General features: G+C 41.1%; 1 protein-coding gene across 7 annotated transcripts in view; it reads right to left on the reverse strand.

Annotated features, from left to right (window-relative positions):
* Positions 1-17,567, reverse strand: part of TBXAS1 (thromboxane A synthase 1) — a 242,680-nt gene that overhangs the window by 136,875 nt on the left and 88,238 nt on the right. For all 7 annotated transcript variants that reach the window (XM_068944738.1, XM_068944757.1, XM_068944767.1 and 4 more), the window contains one exon: positions 14,695-14,747. In XM_068944738.1, coding sequence (XP_068800839.1) covers positions 14,695-14,747 — 53 coding nt within the window. The remainder of the gene's footprint in view (positions 1-14,694; positions 14,748-17,567) is intronic.

The raw sequence follows: 17,567 nt of genomic DNA on the forward strand, positions 1-17,567 counted from the left end.
GTCTATCAGACAGGGTGACTATAATGGAACCACAGGTGTAATAAGGTTGCTAGTTACACACTTGTGGTTAAACTTCATATAAGCAAATACCCTTCAAGATGACTAAAACAAAACCTATGTTATCTGACTTCTGCCTCATAAAGCATTTCTGACCAGGATAAAATTAAGCAAATATACATATCTGGTCTTTTTAATATTTTTCCTCCCTAATCTGGCACCAGGGTAAAAATAAAAGCCATCTATAAATCTGCATTTTTGCAACCTTCGTTTTATATACCCTTTACATATTAGGACCAAGACTCACAAGTACAACCAGAGTTTTTCATGCCTCCAGTTTTGGTTAGTCATTTTAACTCGAAAGGGAACAGCTTTCAGAAAACACTGAATATCTACCTTCTGAAAAAGTCATGTCCTCATACATATTTTCAAAACAGGTACTCATAACAGAGGCATTCAAAAATCAGTAGACTGTTTCTGTTCATGTTGATTCTGCACTTCAGCTTTGATTTTTTCGTAGGCAGGACAGCTCATCTAGCTCCCATAAATAGGATCAGCAGTGGTGGACATTACCATGTTTTATTTTCGCATGTGTTTGAAATAAACATATACATAATTTTCTTTCAGTCTACCACGTCTTACTGGCATTTTGCTCTTAAATCAATGAGGCACAATATATTGCACAACGTTGCTTTTTATGCCTTTGCTCTGCTTTGCTCTCTGGATCTGTCAGTGCAGATCCATGCACTTTCACAATGATAGTCTTAATACTAAAATGTTTTAATTCCTCAATAATACTTAAGATTCAATATAATAATTTCCAGCATCATAAACATAACAACCTGATGAAATGAGTAAGCCAAAATGGGTTTCATATGACAAGCTCCACATACGAATACACTGTTTTGTTAAATAAGAAACAATACACTGACAATATGACTTAGTCGTAGCTACCAGCATGAAGATAATCTTAAGTTTAAGCAAATGAAAGTAGGGTTTCATAACTGGGAAACAGTGGGCAAGCCATACAACTAGTTCTTCTGCAATAAACCCACAGCTCCGGCCCAGCACTGGCCGGCCTTACTCAAGCAAGTAAAGTTTATCAGATTGGCCATGAGAGGGGCCAGTCATTGAGGCTCACTTTTCGTTCCCGATATGCATTAAAAATAACTTGACACAAAGGAAAAAGAATAGTAAACACCTGAGTTCCTGGAAATGCACTTTTTTATGCTACAGGATACAGAATGCACGAAAAAAGATTCATTTTTTAAAATCCTTGCATGCCTAAGGTAGTGTATCCTTTTTCTATACATTTTTAAGATCTATACACACAAACACACAAAACCATTTAATTTTGTTAATGCATTACTAAATGCACACTAAGCCCAATAAAAGTCATTTCCCAATGCTTTAAGCATTTATCATGAAACCACTAGCAGAATTCTTTAAAATAAAAATGCTAGCCATGCACATGACCAAACTGAATTATCTCGGGAAGTGGCTAATACCTGACCATATGGAAACACTAGAAAGCAGGGCTTTGTTATAGGACCAGAAGGAAAAAAATACATATATTTTTTCCTCACAGAAAAATCGTAAAGATAAAAATATTTTTAATACTGAAAAAGCTGCTGCTCCAGGAATCAATTCAATCTGTGTCATGCTGGACTTTAAAAACCCATTAAAAAGAGCCGTGATAAATTTCCTAACCTCTTTCAGTGCACCGCACAGAAGACAAAGGAAACTGAAATTCAACAGAGACAGAAAAGAGAGAACAGAATGAGGGAGGAAAAAAAAAAAACATAGATTGTGTATCAGTGGTAACATCCTTGCTAACAACAATGAGCAAATCTGTGACACAAAGCCCGATAGAAACAGGAGCGACGTACACAGCTAACAAAGGCGAACCCAAGTAATGACTTCCAGGAATATCTGCTCTTACGAACGGACACCATGCTGCTGAGAGGCACTTGAGTCACTGCTTTCATAAGGCAGAAAACTCTTGCCAGCCTAGAAATGGAAGTACGCGAAAACAGCTTCAGGATGGGCAAGGCCTTGGTAAGACACACGCGGAGACAATATCCTACAACAGATAATAATATGCTCACCTGGTTTAAATGATTAAACCTGGCTGGAATCCACGCAAGTCCAAGGATTTGTCCCAATAATTTAATTCGCTGCCATGAGAAGATACAGATCATGTTTCAAACGGTCGTATTAGTAAGAGCACTGCCTGGTTGACCTGCTTTTCCATCTACCACATTGTACCTATCTTAGACTGTAACAAAACATGTTGTTCTTTGGCCTTTCCCCCCCCCCCCCGCCCCCCACCAGTTTTATAACCACTGACATAACATGTTACTTTGTCCTGAAAAAACCTGAATCCCAGAAGGTGGTGGAGTTTGTTCAGCCTTCTCCTCTTCCATGGACCCATCCTTTCACCTTGGAGCAACAGGTGTCCTGTTCACCCACTCTTCTTCTGAAGGAGCAGCAATGGTGGAGCACATTGTACCAACACTGGGATTTGAGTCCCTCCACACACTGCACATATTCAAGCTCTGCTCCTGGCTATGTTAGACAGCGGCGCTGGGCCTGGTTTTGGCTACGCTGGGACATTAGCGAGATTTTGGCTCAGAATTTTCTCTCCTCTTTGGCTTGGCTATATCCACTTGGCTACAGGTCTGGGGACTCCTGGGGGACCTGCCTCATTTCCGAGTTGCCCAGGTGAACGTTATCACCCAACACCGCTTTGCTATATTATGTTGAAAGGCTATTGGTTCTGCGCTGTCTCCTGGAGCTATTTCATGGAGCCTTTCCCTTCAAACGGTCGAGCATATATAAAACACCAGCAGTCTCATTTAAGATTTTTGAGATGAAATTTTCTGAAGCAAAAACTGCATTTTTAATTGTTCAAAGTCTACCCCGAAACAAGGGAAAACAAGCAGATTTGAAAACACACCTATGAAAACACTTTGTATTCCTTTTAAATATACAGGTATTGGGGCAAGGTTAAGTGACTCGGATCCCCACACAACAACAGAGGTACAGCAGAGATACAACCCACCAAATCTATCCATAACCCCTACAACAAAGCAAAAAATACAGGCACAACTGTAGGATGAACCGTCACCGAGGTAAATATATTGATCTATCAAAAATGATTGAAAACTGACAATAAAAGGGTTATAAATGCTTAGAAGAAAGAGAAAGCAAAAACACAAAACCAGCCCACTGAAAAACTCCCACCTGCATTCACAGAGAAAACCGGCCGGGAATAATAAAACACAACGGCAGCGCCTGGACGTCTTTGATCGCCGCCCCTCCCAAAAGCTGCAAGAACGCTGCTATAAACCAAGCAAATGAAAACGTAAATGCAAGGAGGAATCATCTGGGGATTCAGACACTTTGGGTCCTGTAGGCGAAGAAGGAAGGGGAGAAACGTAGGAAGGCAAGAGAGTGCACTACTTCTCCTATTTGTAAATTATTGACTGTGCTCGCCTCACCTGGAGTCTTTTCAATCCAACAGAGAACGTACAGTTAAATAGGGAGCGCTAACCTCCGGGGAGTTTCAGCACTGCCGGCAACACCGTCCTGCCCGCTGACCTCAGCGCAATCCCTCGGTTCGGCTTCTCCGGCAGGAGGCAGCCCGCAGATTTTGGTTTACTCCAGTCGGAGTAAACCATTTAAACAAATCCTTGCAGAAATTCAGTATTCAAAACGGCAAGCTCAAAAGTAGTATGTCATGGAGAAACACCCTATGTAATGGCCATAGCAGTCACCTGTGTGTACATATAAACACAATGGTGTATCAAAGGGGTATTGGGGGCTGCTTGAAGGCTTGCATACCGCACATGTACTTTAAATGCTTTCCGAAGGAAATGAGCATGAGGAAAATAGTAGTTTCAAAAACTCAATTCTGTTTTACAGTATTGACGAAAACCCAGGTGTGTAGCTATGGGATAAAAGAAAATAAAATGCCACTGATTGAGGAGAAAAGTTAGGTCTATACTAAGAATAAGTTTTGGTACCTCATGCACTAAATCGTCCACCTCTGCAATATGTTTCTCTGCTTCAAAAATCAGAACATAAATTATTTTAATAAGAAAATAATTTAATATTTAAAGGCTAATGCCTTTCCCTGTATTATTACATTACCACCTGAGCTGTATTAACACTTCTCTCTGCACTGCACTTGCAGATCTATTTTTTTATTCTCCTATCCCATGCATAGCTTATTTCCTACTGTGTCAAATGGCCAGAGAGTGGACATATAAAATTATGAGGTTGCTTTGATAATATTTTACTTTGGCCATTCACGTGGAGTGCCGTGTAAGAAGCTCCATGTGATAAAAGGCACCCAAGAACCAAGACCCTCTCATAATGCCCCTTTGGAAAGAGTCTGCAGCAATTCCCGGTGTCCCTGCCAAAATTCTTTTTCAATAAAATAGATTCTAACATTGACAAAAAAGCTTGGATTATTGCTGAGTGATAAAATGTCTACTGCTACCCCTTACAGGGTTAGAACATTGCTCCCAGCTTGCTCCTATTTTTGCAAACTACTTTAAGATGTCTGGATTCATCTTAAAGTTTGCTGTACAAAACCTAATTCTCTTCTATAGGTACCATCGTCCAAAAAAAAAAAAAGTTATATAACATGAGACACACTTAAAACCATTGGATCAAGTTCATCAGATACTCATAGCTCTACACCTTTAATGGAGCTACACTGAAGTAAGCATCAGCTTGACAGTCCTGGCTACTGTTTTCAGGGTTGTTTATATGGGGAAGACGTTCTGGGACAAGATATGGCTTGAATCGTCATAAAGTTAGACTAATAAAAACTCCTATGGAAATACACCCATTTCAATATAATTGCTGGGGGAGTTGTTCATTTTTTCCCCTGATTTAGCTTGTGTCATCCCCGAGCTGGTGTGACTGTGCATGGGAGTTTTTCTCTGACGTTACCATAGCTGTTTAATTATATTAGTATAATTTTATCAGTATGACTAAAATAAATCCGCCTTCAAGATAAGCTTCAGATTTAGCCACCAAACATGACAGAAGGAAAGAAAGATTCACAGTCCCCAGAGTAATGGTGGCTCAGCTCACTCCATACTCCCCAAGCTCGAAAAAAGTAGAATACCAGCTGAAAACAACTTCTCTCGCTGCAGTGGGGTATATTTTTGCCTACTGCCTGATGAAATCATACCTAGTTCACTACCAACAGACGGTCCGACATAAAGCAGACTCTCCAGGGAAGGAAGAGAGGTAGTCGAACAGAGAAAAGGGGTAATTTGAAGATGGTGCCAAACCAACAAAGAAAAAGGAGATATTTTGTTCCCCTTACTACTAATAAAACATAGTAGACTAAAATTGATCCCCAGACTAATAAGGTAGAGGAAAAACTAAAACCTATATATGACAGAACAATAAAAAAAGTAATGAAGAGATTTATGGAAGTACATAAAAACCTTGGAATGACGTAAAAATTGTCAGGTCACGTTACTGTTTTCAGCTCAACGTGGATAAGAAAATAAGGGAGGAGTAAAAACTAGCACAAGGAGGGAAGATAGGGCACGGTGAAAGAGGGAGCGAGGAAGAAAAGTAAGAGAAAAAAATACAGCCAGTTGAGACTGCAAGGAAAATTTTCCACAGCGAGAATACAAAGCCCACAAGACAAGACTGCCACAACGGAAAGAAAGAGCAAGAGAGAGAAAAAGAAAGAAAGAAAGAAAAAAGAACAAACCCCAAAGCCACCAAAGCAACAACAACACATCGAAGGACAACAGGCAGCAGTGGAGTGGGAGATTCCTCCGTAGATCCTAGGCACTGGGGCTGTGGTCCTCCTCAAAGATGAAAACATGACTATTTCTAGGAAATTAAACAGACGCATCCCCAATCCACACCCAATACTGTGGTGTCCCAAGGGGCAGAGACCTCACATGTCTTTCCCTTTGCTGAGGACTCCCCAATACGGGGAAGGCAGGTTTAACCAGCTCCTGCACCTCCCTCCAGCAGCTCCTGACACAGGCACGAGGAGGAGACATATTTTCTGATTTCTTTGGGCTGCCACAAAGACGGGCAAACTGGTAGTAGGGAATAATTTGGAGATCCCATTCTGCTATGATGTGTCGGGCAGCTAAGAGAACCGGTGAAGCTCCTGAGTTACAGCTTTAGTTCAAAGATGATCTGCGTCAAGGGCTGCCAAGGAAGGGAAGGGGGAAACATATTGGGAGGGGTGATGCATTTTCCTCCCTCTGTGTAGAGAGAGGGGAAATGATTCACGGGAATCATTTAAAAATTGCTGTGCGTGGCTCTGGGAACACCGCTTAAACTCATAATCAGATACCTATCCGGTGAAGTCAGAGACCACTAATAATTACTGGACGTTACATATTGTATGTATCCAATTCAAGATAAAGCTTGCATCAATACTTTGGGGTGCTGTAGGAAATTCTAATTAAGGCACATAATAGTCATAGCAAAATCTACAACATTGATGTTTTCCTATTTTTAAATATGACTGGTATACTAAAATAGTGCCCCCGATTTCAATCCTTTAAAAGCCCTCTGCGTACTTTTTCCCCAAATGGTGGAAAGGGGAAAAAATTACAATGTGAACTTTACAGCTTGTTAAGATTAACAAATCAGGCTCTGGTAGATCAAGGTGAAGTGGGCACATCGAGGTGAAATTAAGCCTGTGAAACAAGTTTTTATAAACATAGGGCTTACTCAGAATATTCCTTCTCCCTCCCTTAATTTAGGAGCATAGAGTCTGGTATGCAGGTGCTGATCATAACACCATTATGCAGCAAGAAGAGGCAATCTGCTAAGCAGTCCCATCTCAAACCCTTTAAAATGAGGATTTTAAGCATTGATTAGTTAAGAAGCGGGCAGCGCAGATCAAAGATCACCCATACCATACCTTAGGTGTAAAGCGCTACTCAGGCACCACATTTTCAAAAGAAACTTCAGTTTCCAAATAATCTTAACCCGGTCCTCACAAGGACTAAGCTTTAACAGCTGAGTGTTGCACTAACAAAATGCAAGGAAAATGGGAACTAAGAAACACCTCTCAGAAATAAAACCTCCTCTTAGCCAAAGCTGGTACCAGCACATCCAGAAACAGACCTGAATTTAGTCAGGTTCCTCAATTGCTAATATACGTCATAAAGCTACAGCCCGCACTGCTGTTCCAACCTGCAATCGCTGGAGTTGGCTCTGTATCCATGGCAAGAACTATGTCTTTCTACAACCTGCCAATGCTATCTTGGTGGAGCTGGACTGACCGGGGGCGTCTTCCCCTTATGCAAACACTAAGTCACTGAAGCAACAAGCCCAGCAGATCACACACAGCACAAGTGCAGAAATGCACATCCTGAACATACTGCAGATGACAAGCACTGTCCTTTGCTTCCTTACCAAGCGAGCATAAACCATTGCCTGCCTAATCTGGTTGGGTTTCACATTCCCTTTCCAGAGGTATAAAAGATTACGTCAGGTCTTAGACTCACATTGGCTTGAACAGCCGCAGAAGAGTCACAGAGCAGTCACAGATGGAGGAAAGAAACTTAGAGGAAAAAAAGGCAGAAAAGAACACAAGCCTGAACCTCAGCCACCCCACGGTGACGCTGGGAATTGCAGAGGAGAAGTTTAGTTTTGTATGCAGGAGGATTCACCACTTGCATCAAACTTCTCCATCTAAATGACCTTACCTGTGCTAAAGGCTAGGACTGTGCCCTTTCGGTGGGCCTTTGGGTCCCTGCTTTGTGAACCCCTAAGAGGTGGGGTCTCCAAACCCAACTGGGACTCCAAGAGTGATAAAAATTAACAGCAGCCTTCTTGGAGTAGACAAGCTCAATTTGCACAGTTGTCGTGGGAGATCATAGTCCAGATGCAGGATTTTGTCCACGGTTAGGAAGAGCTCATTAATGAGTGCCTTCAGCATTACTAGCACACACTAAGAAGCAATTTGCAATGTCCCAGAGACCCAAGCAGATTTGAAACATAACAGAATTAAGCTATTCAACTAATTTAAACTAAATTCTGCCTATGAACTGCATCCCACAGGTCTCCATACCCTGAAAACGTAAAATGCTCCATAATGGTCAGGCAGCCCATAAAAACTATTAGAACTGTAACAGTGATAGTAGACTCCAGTTATCAAAAAGTGCGGTATACCACCTTTTGGGTAAATCCCTAGGCATCAGTCCCTTAAAAGACTGTGTTTTTAAGAGCAATTAGCTCTAGAGAGAAGAAAAGAAACTAGTGATGATATACCCCTAAATAACGCACAAGAGTTGTTCCAGACACCAACTACAACCAATACCTAATTATGGCAAGCGTGAGGGTCAAATGGAGGTGTAGAACTGTACTGTGACATTACATTTTAGTAAGGCCCTTTTTTAAAGACAACTGTTTAAAATTTCATTTCTATTTTTTTTTTTTAATATTAACAAATTCCAGTTCCTGATAGGGCTGTTGGTGGGGGGGGGAGGGGGTGTCTGAAAATTTACCTTCAAAATATTAAGATTCTCCTATTGCTCAGTCAATATTTGAAATAGTCTTTTCTGTTTCAAAGAGAATGGCTAACACATTGCACAGGGGAACAGTAAAATTTTCTACGTGCAAAGTGCTGTCAGAAGAGACTGTGGGGCAGGAAAAGAAATATTTTTCTCCCCATTAACTTCTTCCAGCTACAATAAACCTAGATGTTTATGTGTACCAACAGCAGTTGAATATTTTTCGGGCACAAATGCAATCGTTTCTTTTATCGCCCTGATTCAGCAATGCAGATAAACTTCTGCCTAACTTGAAGCATGTTGAGTAGCACCATTGACTTTAATAGGATTACTCAGGTGTTCAAAGTTAGGCACATGTTTAAGGATTTTCCCATACAAGGTGCACAGTGAGCAGCTACTTAAGGGGAGAAACAGAAAACTAACTCACAGTAGTAGTTCTGGGGCTGATTAACAATCCTGTAGAGACAAAGGACCTCATCACAATATATACATGAAGAAAAACAGCAAGAAAAAAAAATCTTGACAGAATACTAACATGAAAGACTTCACTCTGGCCAAAAAGCGTATCACTCCTTAAGAAAAAAAAATCTTTATCAAGTTAAGTGTGAGATAGCGATTACGAGGACACATAGATCCGAAATAGGATGCCTGTTTTACTTCCCTCCCCCCTCATCCTTGCCTAGGCATGCTTTCCTCTAGCTGAAATATGAAGTAGTAAATTGTTCAAAATATAAAAATAAAGGAAGAACCACAGGAAAGGTAGTAAATCCATTAGACCTCCAATGTAAAAGATGAAATCAAATAGAATAAGGTTGTTTCATGAAACTATAGCATTTCTTTACATGAGCCTTCAGAGACAAAGATGAAAATACCTGTCGTAGGATTATTCTTTGCACACTTAAGCAGAATAAGGTTACAAAGTTGCTAGAAATAGCGAGGTACAAAAACAAGTTTGTGAAATTAAAATGGTAAAGACACTGCTTCTTCAGATAAATTAACTATATGATGAACATTTTGGCTGTTCTCTGCAGGATGAGACTCTGCCTCTATTCAGCTTAGGTTCTCATCTAGGTCTTTTAAGGAGGATATAAGGAAGGGTAACGCTTTGTGAAAGCTCCAGACTCCTAAATCCCAGAAACACACACCCCTCTTCTATACACAAGAGAGGAAAGCCCCAAACCTCGACAACGAGTAACCGCTATACCTCAGCCCTGAGGCAAAGGTCAGGAGGAGCAGAGAGAAAAGCCTGTTTCTTGTCCACATCAGTTTGATTCTGGACTCGTTCGCCAAAATACTAACTAGTGCCATCTGCAGTGGTGGTTTTTGGGAGAGAAGTCAAGCATTAAGACAGAACCAGCTTAGTCTGCAAAGACTTCTGGAAAGCACTCAGCTGCCAGAGGAGCTTACAATCATAACTAACCCCTAGCCATATTTCACGTTAGTGGCCAGCTCCATGATCTATCCTAATCCCTTAAACTACCCAACTGCCTAGACTGACCAGACTTGATTTTGGTTCCAATATTACTAGGAAATCATTAATGGAATGAGGGCTTAAGGAATATTAGAAAGTCTTTAAGACCACAGATTGGACATTGGGTAGTTCCATAAATGCCTTGAGAAGACCCAGCCTGTCCTATTTTACGTTGCTTTCTGTGTATTATTTGAAAATGTGCCAAAAGTAACCAGTTACAAAGCAAGATCTTCTTTATATGGGTATGGAGCTCCATTCACATCCCTGTTCTCGCAAGGTGCTCAGGAGTTCATTTGTACACTCATTTCTGTGCCTGCACCTTGAAACGCTTTTTGCAGCACTGTGCCGACCCTGCGATGCTTACGCTGGAACCCAGCACAGGCTTGGCGTGGCTAGATGTAGTTTGCTGCATGCAGGTGCTCACGTTAGGAGCCAAGAATGACTTACAACTGGATTGTATCGAAAACATTTAGATTAATTTCTCCACCCATCAGAAAATGCCAATTTTGAGCTTGCTGGCTCCCTTTCCCAGCTCACACCCTGACAACTCTGAGCCCAAATGCCTTGAAAAAGTCTTCTGCTTTCTACCGATGGTTTGTTCCAAGCTCCCTCTTCTTGCTCCTCCCAGATCCCTTCTCTTCATCTCTACCTTATTTTGTTTGTGTTCTCTTTAGTACTTATTGAACTACTTTCTACTCCACTTATTTTCTCCTGAGTAGCTCGCAAAGTCGCTTTTCCTCTACCCATAAATTCACATAACTGAGGTGCCTGTTGTTGGCATTGCAGAGCTCAGTCTGCTGATCAATGCTCACACTGCTTTCTCTGCCTTGTCTCTTTTTGTCTAGATTGTGAGCTCTCAGGACCATCCTCTATTCTCTGTTTGTACATGCCTAGGACAGCAAAGTCCTGGTTTTAACCAGACCTTAGATACAATTTAAATAGCCGTGATTAACTGCAGGTTAGATAGCTATTCCTGAACCCATCTCGTTAATAAGCTGTCAGGAAGGCATCAGGTACTTCAAAATACTCCACAAGCTTTTGCAATTTTATATCTTCACCTCATTTCCTATCCTCTCATTTTCCACAATAATATAGAATTAGTTATTTTTAAATCGTGATTCTCATTAGACTTATTCAAAATCAGTTTATAATAATAAACAAAATAGCCAAATGAAGAACAACTCTAGTGCTACTTCTACAGGCTTTTGCAAAAAATCTGTGACCACGTTCTAAAGAACTACATTACAGCCCCCTCCACTTTCCTCAAGAAAAACATGAAAAGCATGGGGGAAAAATATAGTAGCAGTGAGCCCAGAGAACAATGCAATATTTGGCAAGCCTTCTCTTAACAGGTTGATGTTGACAGTTCCAGTCAAGGCAGAGTAAGAACAGGCTTTGGCCTACTGCAAGCTGTTTCAGATGCAAAAGTATGTGAAGAAAGAATATCCCTCCCATAAACTTCATTGAATTTTAATGTTACATTCAGACTCCTTGATTACAGCCAGTGAGGTACATGTTATAAACCCTCACTCTCTTCCCCGCATCCAAATGCACTACTGTGGCCGGAGGCAGGACAGGTTCATTCATCCCAGAGGTGGTTATCAGCTGCCCACTGGAGACTGCACCACGTTTTCTGTTCTTTCACTGGTGGCGCGCTCTCTGGGCCCACAACCCTTATTGTGGCACTATTCTCCCATTCCACATCACCCAAACACACTTCCAGTGCCGTAAAGTCATAATGATGCGACCACAATAAGCAATCCAAGCCATATGAAGTGTGTATATAAAGCAAAATTAACTCACTGCCTCTACAGCTCTGCTAACGTTCTAGCAATTGCTTTTCTGACTCTGCGAAGTAAACTCTCCCCCTTTATTTCTCTTCAGCCCTAAAGCTCTTTGTCTCTCAAAGGTTTTCTCCTCTTGCCACCCATTTCCCATGAGCAGCCACAGCCTACAACTGAAATGGAACAACTGGATACAGTGTGGGTGAGAATAAAGTGTCAAAACATGAAAGTTCACCCAAAACTAAGTGACATAAGCCACTAATCTCCAAAGAAAGCAAGACTACTTTCCTGCAAAACTCTTACCATAAGAAAGGAGAATATTCAACACAAATCTTAGCATGCATCAATACATTGCTTTCCAGATAGGATAGTCTTCACTTTACGTTTAGTGCGGAGCACCAACACATATATTTTATAGGAGATATTTTTATAGAAAGTACTTCAAACTATAACTTAACTATAAGCTTCCCTTCTGTTGCATAATCGCTTTGAATGTGATATCTGTGACATGAACTCCCCGTGTTGGTCCAGCTCTGCTTTTGCACCAAACCAACGAGTCATTTGCTACCCCCTTGGCCTCCATCATGGGCCACCTCTGTATGAAAACAGACAGCAGTTTTCACAGCACACACTCACAGTCGAGGACTATTTGCATCGCCTCTCTCTATAAAAGAGTAACACCATCACCTCGCCTTTGGATCTGCACACTGGAGCGGAGGGAAAAAAATGGTTTTGTGACCTACAAAAGCCTTACTTGAAATAATTCTCTACGACTTGAGGCCTTTTGGAATGGAAGGGATATATTGTTTTGACTTGATTAAAGCTGAAAAGTTGATTTGACATCCTGTTGTCAAGGAAACCAATTCACACACAAAAGAAAACAGTTGTGATGGTATCATTCAGACTATTCAAGTGACCTTAGAAAGAAAAAAAGGCTTCAGTTCCAAAGATTTGTATTCAACTCACTTCACCACTGTAGAAATAAAGATCACTGCTCTTTATGCTTATTGGAAAGCAATTTTCAATCTGGAAAAAGCAAAATGCCACATCTTCTCCTAGCCTGCCAGATCCAATACTTTGCTGGGACTGTACACATAAATATACCTACCATTCATTGCTTATTTCAAAAGAAACCTATAGAAAGAGTCCCACAGAAGATGCACAGTGAAGGAGAAGGAATTGCACTAACTGAGAGGACCATGACAAATATTCCCTATACATCCCACACTTACTGAATACCAACTCAGCAAGCCAGGTATTAAAACATCTTCCTTCAGCTACAAACAAAGCTCACCTCAAGCACAGCAATGTTTGAGCCCACCTTTGTTTTCCTGGGAGATGTCAAGAGCAGCATTTATTCTCTGCCAGCCTCCCGGATCCCTCACAAATCACATCTGACAGGCTCACAATAAAGGGGATACAGTTATGCTCAGTCTGCTCCTTCCTCCTCCCCACCGAATCCCAAGGAGGCACCATCACCACCACCCAGCCACGTAGTCTATGCAATCTCACCAGGGCTTAATGCTTTCTCTCATTGACTAACAGTTATGCGTAGAGGGGAAAAACAAAACTTTCTATCCATCCGCTCACACACTATAATTATATACCCCTTTCTCCAATGACATAGCCTCCGCCTGGCCGAGTGAAGAGGCAGACAACTAAATAGCAAATTGTCTCCAATTCAGCTTATAAAAAATAGGCATGATATTAATAAGGAGGGAAATACACTGAGGAATGAATGCCAGTGTTCTTACATTATTGTCATTTAAAGGCATCACACCAAAGGTCATGGAGATAGTAAGCCTCAGTCATTCTCCATTTGTTACACAACATACGAATTGCCACACTGTTAATGAATATCTTTCTCCAATTCTGGGCAGCCACACTGTATTGTTTCTTCTTAGACAAGAACTTAACCAATGCAATTCATTATTCCCATCTCTTCTTGCAGCACTTTGTCCTTAGGGCTGAGCATAAATGCCACAAGAAGGCTGCGACTGGAGCATCAAATGCTTCGTATGACTGAGTCTGACTTCTCTCCACTAGAGCTTTTTTTTTGCTGGGAGAGCATCCAAAGCATATTTATATCATTTATGAACAAATATGCGTGCGTGCGCACGCACACACACACACACATTCATATATGCATTCTTACATGTATCTTAAAACCTCTGAAGAACACAGGAGAAAACCTTTCAACATTGTCTGTACTTTGCAGACATTGCTCAGTGCTTACTTATTAAAATAGTAAGTATGCTACAAACACCAACTGACCACAACAATAGAAGTTACCATGAAATAACCTCATTTCCACTTAAAATAATGACATGTGGAAGGCGGTACTCAGAATAGAAATGACTTTCACAGAAACATCAAAGTGCTAGTATGAAAGAGTATATCACTTAAACCCTCTTTACTTCTAACAAATAGTTAAGACAGCACAGCTGAGCTACACAGAGAGGAATGCCTTATTTCTGATCTGCTCATTATATGTTAAGTTTAGGATTTCTGCATAAATATAGACAGCAAGAGCTGCACAAAATTCATCCCGTTTCATGAACTATTTTTATTAAGACATTAAATTATGATTTCCAGCATTCACCATAAGGATAAGGAGTATGCAGATGAAAGGAGACTTTTGAAGCTTGTTAGCTTTGTATAGTGCTGCAAAAGACTAAACCCAAGGTGCTTAATTAATATTACAAAGAGAAAAATGAAGCCCAACACCAAAAAGTGTAAGCCAAGGCTATTTTCTGCAAGTAACCAAACAACCTCCACCTCTAACCCCTGAAATACTGCACTCTTCATTTTGCTGGACATCTTGTCTAGATATTTTCTCCCCTCTCTCTCACACAAACCCAAAACGAAGCAAGCAGCAACAGCCACAAAAGCAGAAGGCTGGTAGTAAACCTAAACTCACCCACAAACAGGTCCGTACTCCGTTATGAGTTTTGTGTGGCTTTCCCAAAAGCCCTGGATAAAAGGAAAGAAAAACATGACAATATTTTAAAACAGTATTTGACATAAACCCTATATATACAATATATCTACCACTCACGCCAGTTTTGAAACTCAATTTGAGGAGCCCTTAACCCAACATCTCATTTTTCTCTCCTAGTCAATCTATTAAAATAGAGTCTAGAAATTATGACTGGCAGGTGGGTGGTACCAAAACCAAAAAGACCCAAAAAACCAGGAAACATGTTTTCCTCAGAGACTTGGAAAACAAAATCTCCCTCCACTCATTTATTTCACTCCAGAATATGCTACCATTCCATGATATTTTTTTTGATCAGTTTCACGATTTGGGGGTTTTGATTCACTTTTTTTTCTTATATATGAAGAGATGGAAAAATAGAGAGAAATTAATAAGGGAATGACTTATATGACTTATTACATGCAAGAGAAATATAAAGAACATGAAAGAGATTTTTTTTGTTTTAGTTACATTATTAAAAAAAAAGGCAAAGTTGAGTTTAGCATGAGGTAGTCACCTGGAAGATACTGCAGAATAGTAAGCAGATTTATTTTAACAAACTTCAAGAATTTTTACAGTGCGTTTCATTCTCATAATTGATGGAAATTGGTATCCATTTATATAAATAAATCTGCCACTATACTAAATTGCTAGTGCTCTAAATGAATTCAAATTGATTATTCTGAAAGGTGTGTAAAATGTATCCCCAAAAGAGAATATGAAAAAGATTTGCTTCAACAAAACTGCAATATTTGAGAATCACACTGTATCGTGTTTGTAACTTGCCTGTGGAAAAATAACGCATTTGACTACATTAATCTGTATTTGTATTAATGCTAGAAAGACTGTATTGTGATCTATCTTCATTCTTCCAAGAAAATTCACTAACAAAGTAGAATACTTAGGTCTCATGTCGAAACTTTCTTATTTTTTATGATATGTAGAATATTAGCTTGAACAATATGAAATGTCATAAATAAATAAATCATAGACATAAATGAACAAGATACAGTATAACGTGTGTGGGCTTTGGGAGCATTTTCCCCACCAAACAAAAGAAAGTCTGGTAATCAATGGCAGTCTAATTTATCACCCAAGTTAGCAAGGTACTTGCCACGACCTACAACTCTCTTCTTAAAGGGCCCTTTGATTTTTTTTTTTTTTTATTCTTAATTGAGTTAGTTTGTTTGCTTTTAAATCATGGAGCTGTATATGTTTATTCTACAGGACAATGTGTCATCAGGTTAAGACTGGACCTTTAGGTTTTCCATAAGGGATAAAATGATAAAGCACTGGGTGACATGAGTATTAAAAAAAATTACCAAAAAAAAAGGGGGGGGGGATGGTTTAGATGATTGCCATAGATGTATGTATATTCCTACCTGAAAAATATCTTACTACTAAGGTAAGGAAAAAAGCCTTGCCTGTTAGAGACTAAAGACCAAGACTAAAGTGGACAAAGCATTTGTGCAAAACACCTTGCACTATCACAAACGCACGCAGCTAACACGGAAAGGTTTATAGCTGCAGTTTCTGAGGGAGGGGGAAAAGATGTGTGCCCACTCACACCAGCCTGCCTTCTGCTATAGCAAAACTTCAGCAATAGCAGGATTTCAGCCTGAAGTTGTAGCATTTCAGCTTTACGAAGGTTATCTGTTGGCTTTCCCCTAATGACATGATGGGAAACCTCGGACCAAACCCCCGCCCAGCGCCGCCCTTCGAGCAGTCGTCCGCGGTTGCGCCAGGCAGGCTCAGGCCAACGGTGACTCTCTCCAGCCGCTTTGCTGGTAGAGCGGCTCCAATCTGCATAAACACGGTTTAAAGATTTACAGCCACTTTGAGGCACCAGAGCGACGCAGGGCAGAGCTCGGTGGTACCGGCCAGAGTCGAGCCCCGAGCCCTGCTGAGGTGTAACACGCTCCCATATTGCGGCGGCATCAGTCGTGCGGGACAGAGGGACTTTGAGCCGTGTGAGACAAGGCAGCATCAGGTCCGTGCCTGAGCCCACCTTCCTCCTAGCCCAAACGTTCAAGGGGGATATCCCAGACTGCAGCCGAAACGTCATCTCTTAAATTTTGCTTTGGATTGCAAGCACGCACTTACATATTGCACTGGCTGTATCCACCAGCTGCATTCCAGCCAGCCAGCAGGATATTAACATTTACAAGAAGTCGATGCTCTAAATGATTCAGTAAAAAAGCCTCCCAGAAAGCCAGCTTCTTGGAAGCCCCTCTCCTGGCTCACTGCAATAGAGGTGTCAGGCAGAACAGGTTTCAAATCAGGCCTGTTAACCAATAACTGGTCTTCCACCTCTAGGTCTCCTAAATGATTACACCAGCTTAAAATTAACTATGCCCTTCCCCCCACCCACCCCCCAAAGTGAGAAGCATACACCTCCCGGATGGGGGGAGGGATGGACTATCCCAAGTCCCTGCAAGACTTTCACGGCTATAACCCAAGGTACAGCCTTGGGTTATATGTACCTAAGTACGAAGGAGCTTGTATCTCTGCTAGATGGCTGTGGGGAAGGCCAGTGAAGCGGTGACTATCTCAAACGCACAGCGAGGGGCTAGGCCGCTTCCAGGTAGCCCTGCTGGTATTGCAGCTTCATCCCCGAGCATGGCTCCCAGTAAAGAGGTACCTTGAAAACCTCCTCCTCCTCCAGCAGCTCATGTTTGAAGCACAGCAAGCATCGTAAGCACCACTGGTAACTTTGCGTTAGCTGAGGTCAAGCTGGTCCAAGCTCCATTACTGCAGGTTTATCCAGTTTTATAACTGCAATTGTATGCAATACACAGGACAACTAAGTACTTGCC

Source organism: Struthio camelus, chromosome 1 (assembly GCF_040807025.1).
Source record: "Struthio camelus isolate bStrCam1 chromosome 1, bStrCam1.hap1, whole genome shotgun sequence".
NCBI classification, from domain to species: Eukaryota; Metazoa; Chordata; class Aves; order Struthioniformes; family Struthionidae; genus Struthio; species Struthio camelus.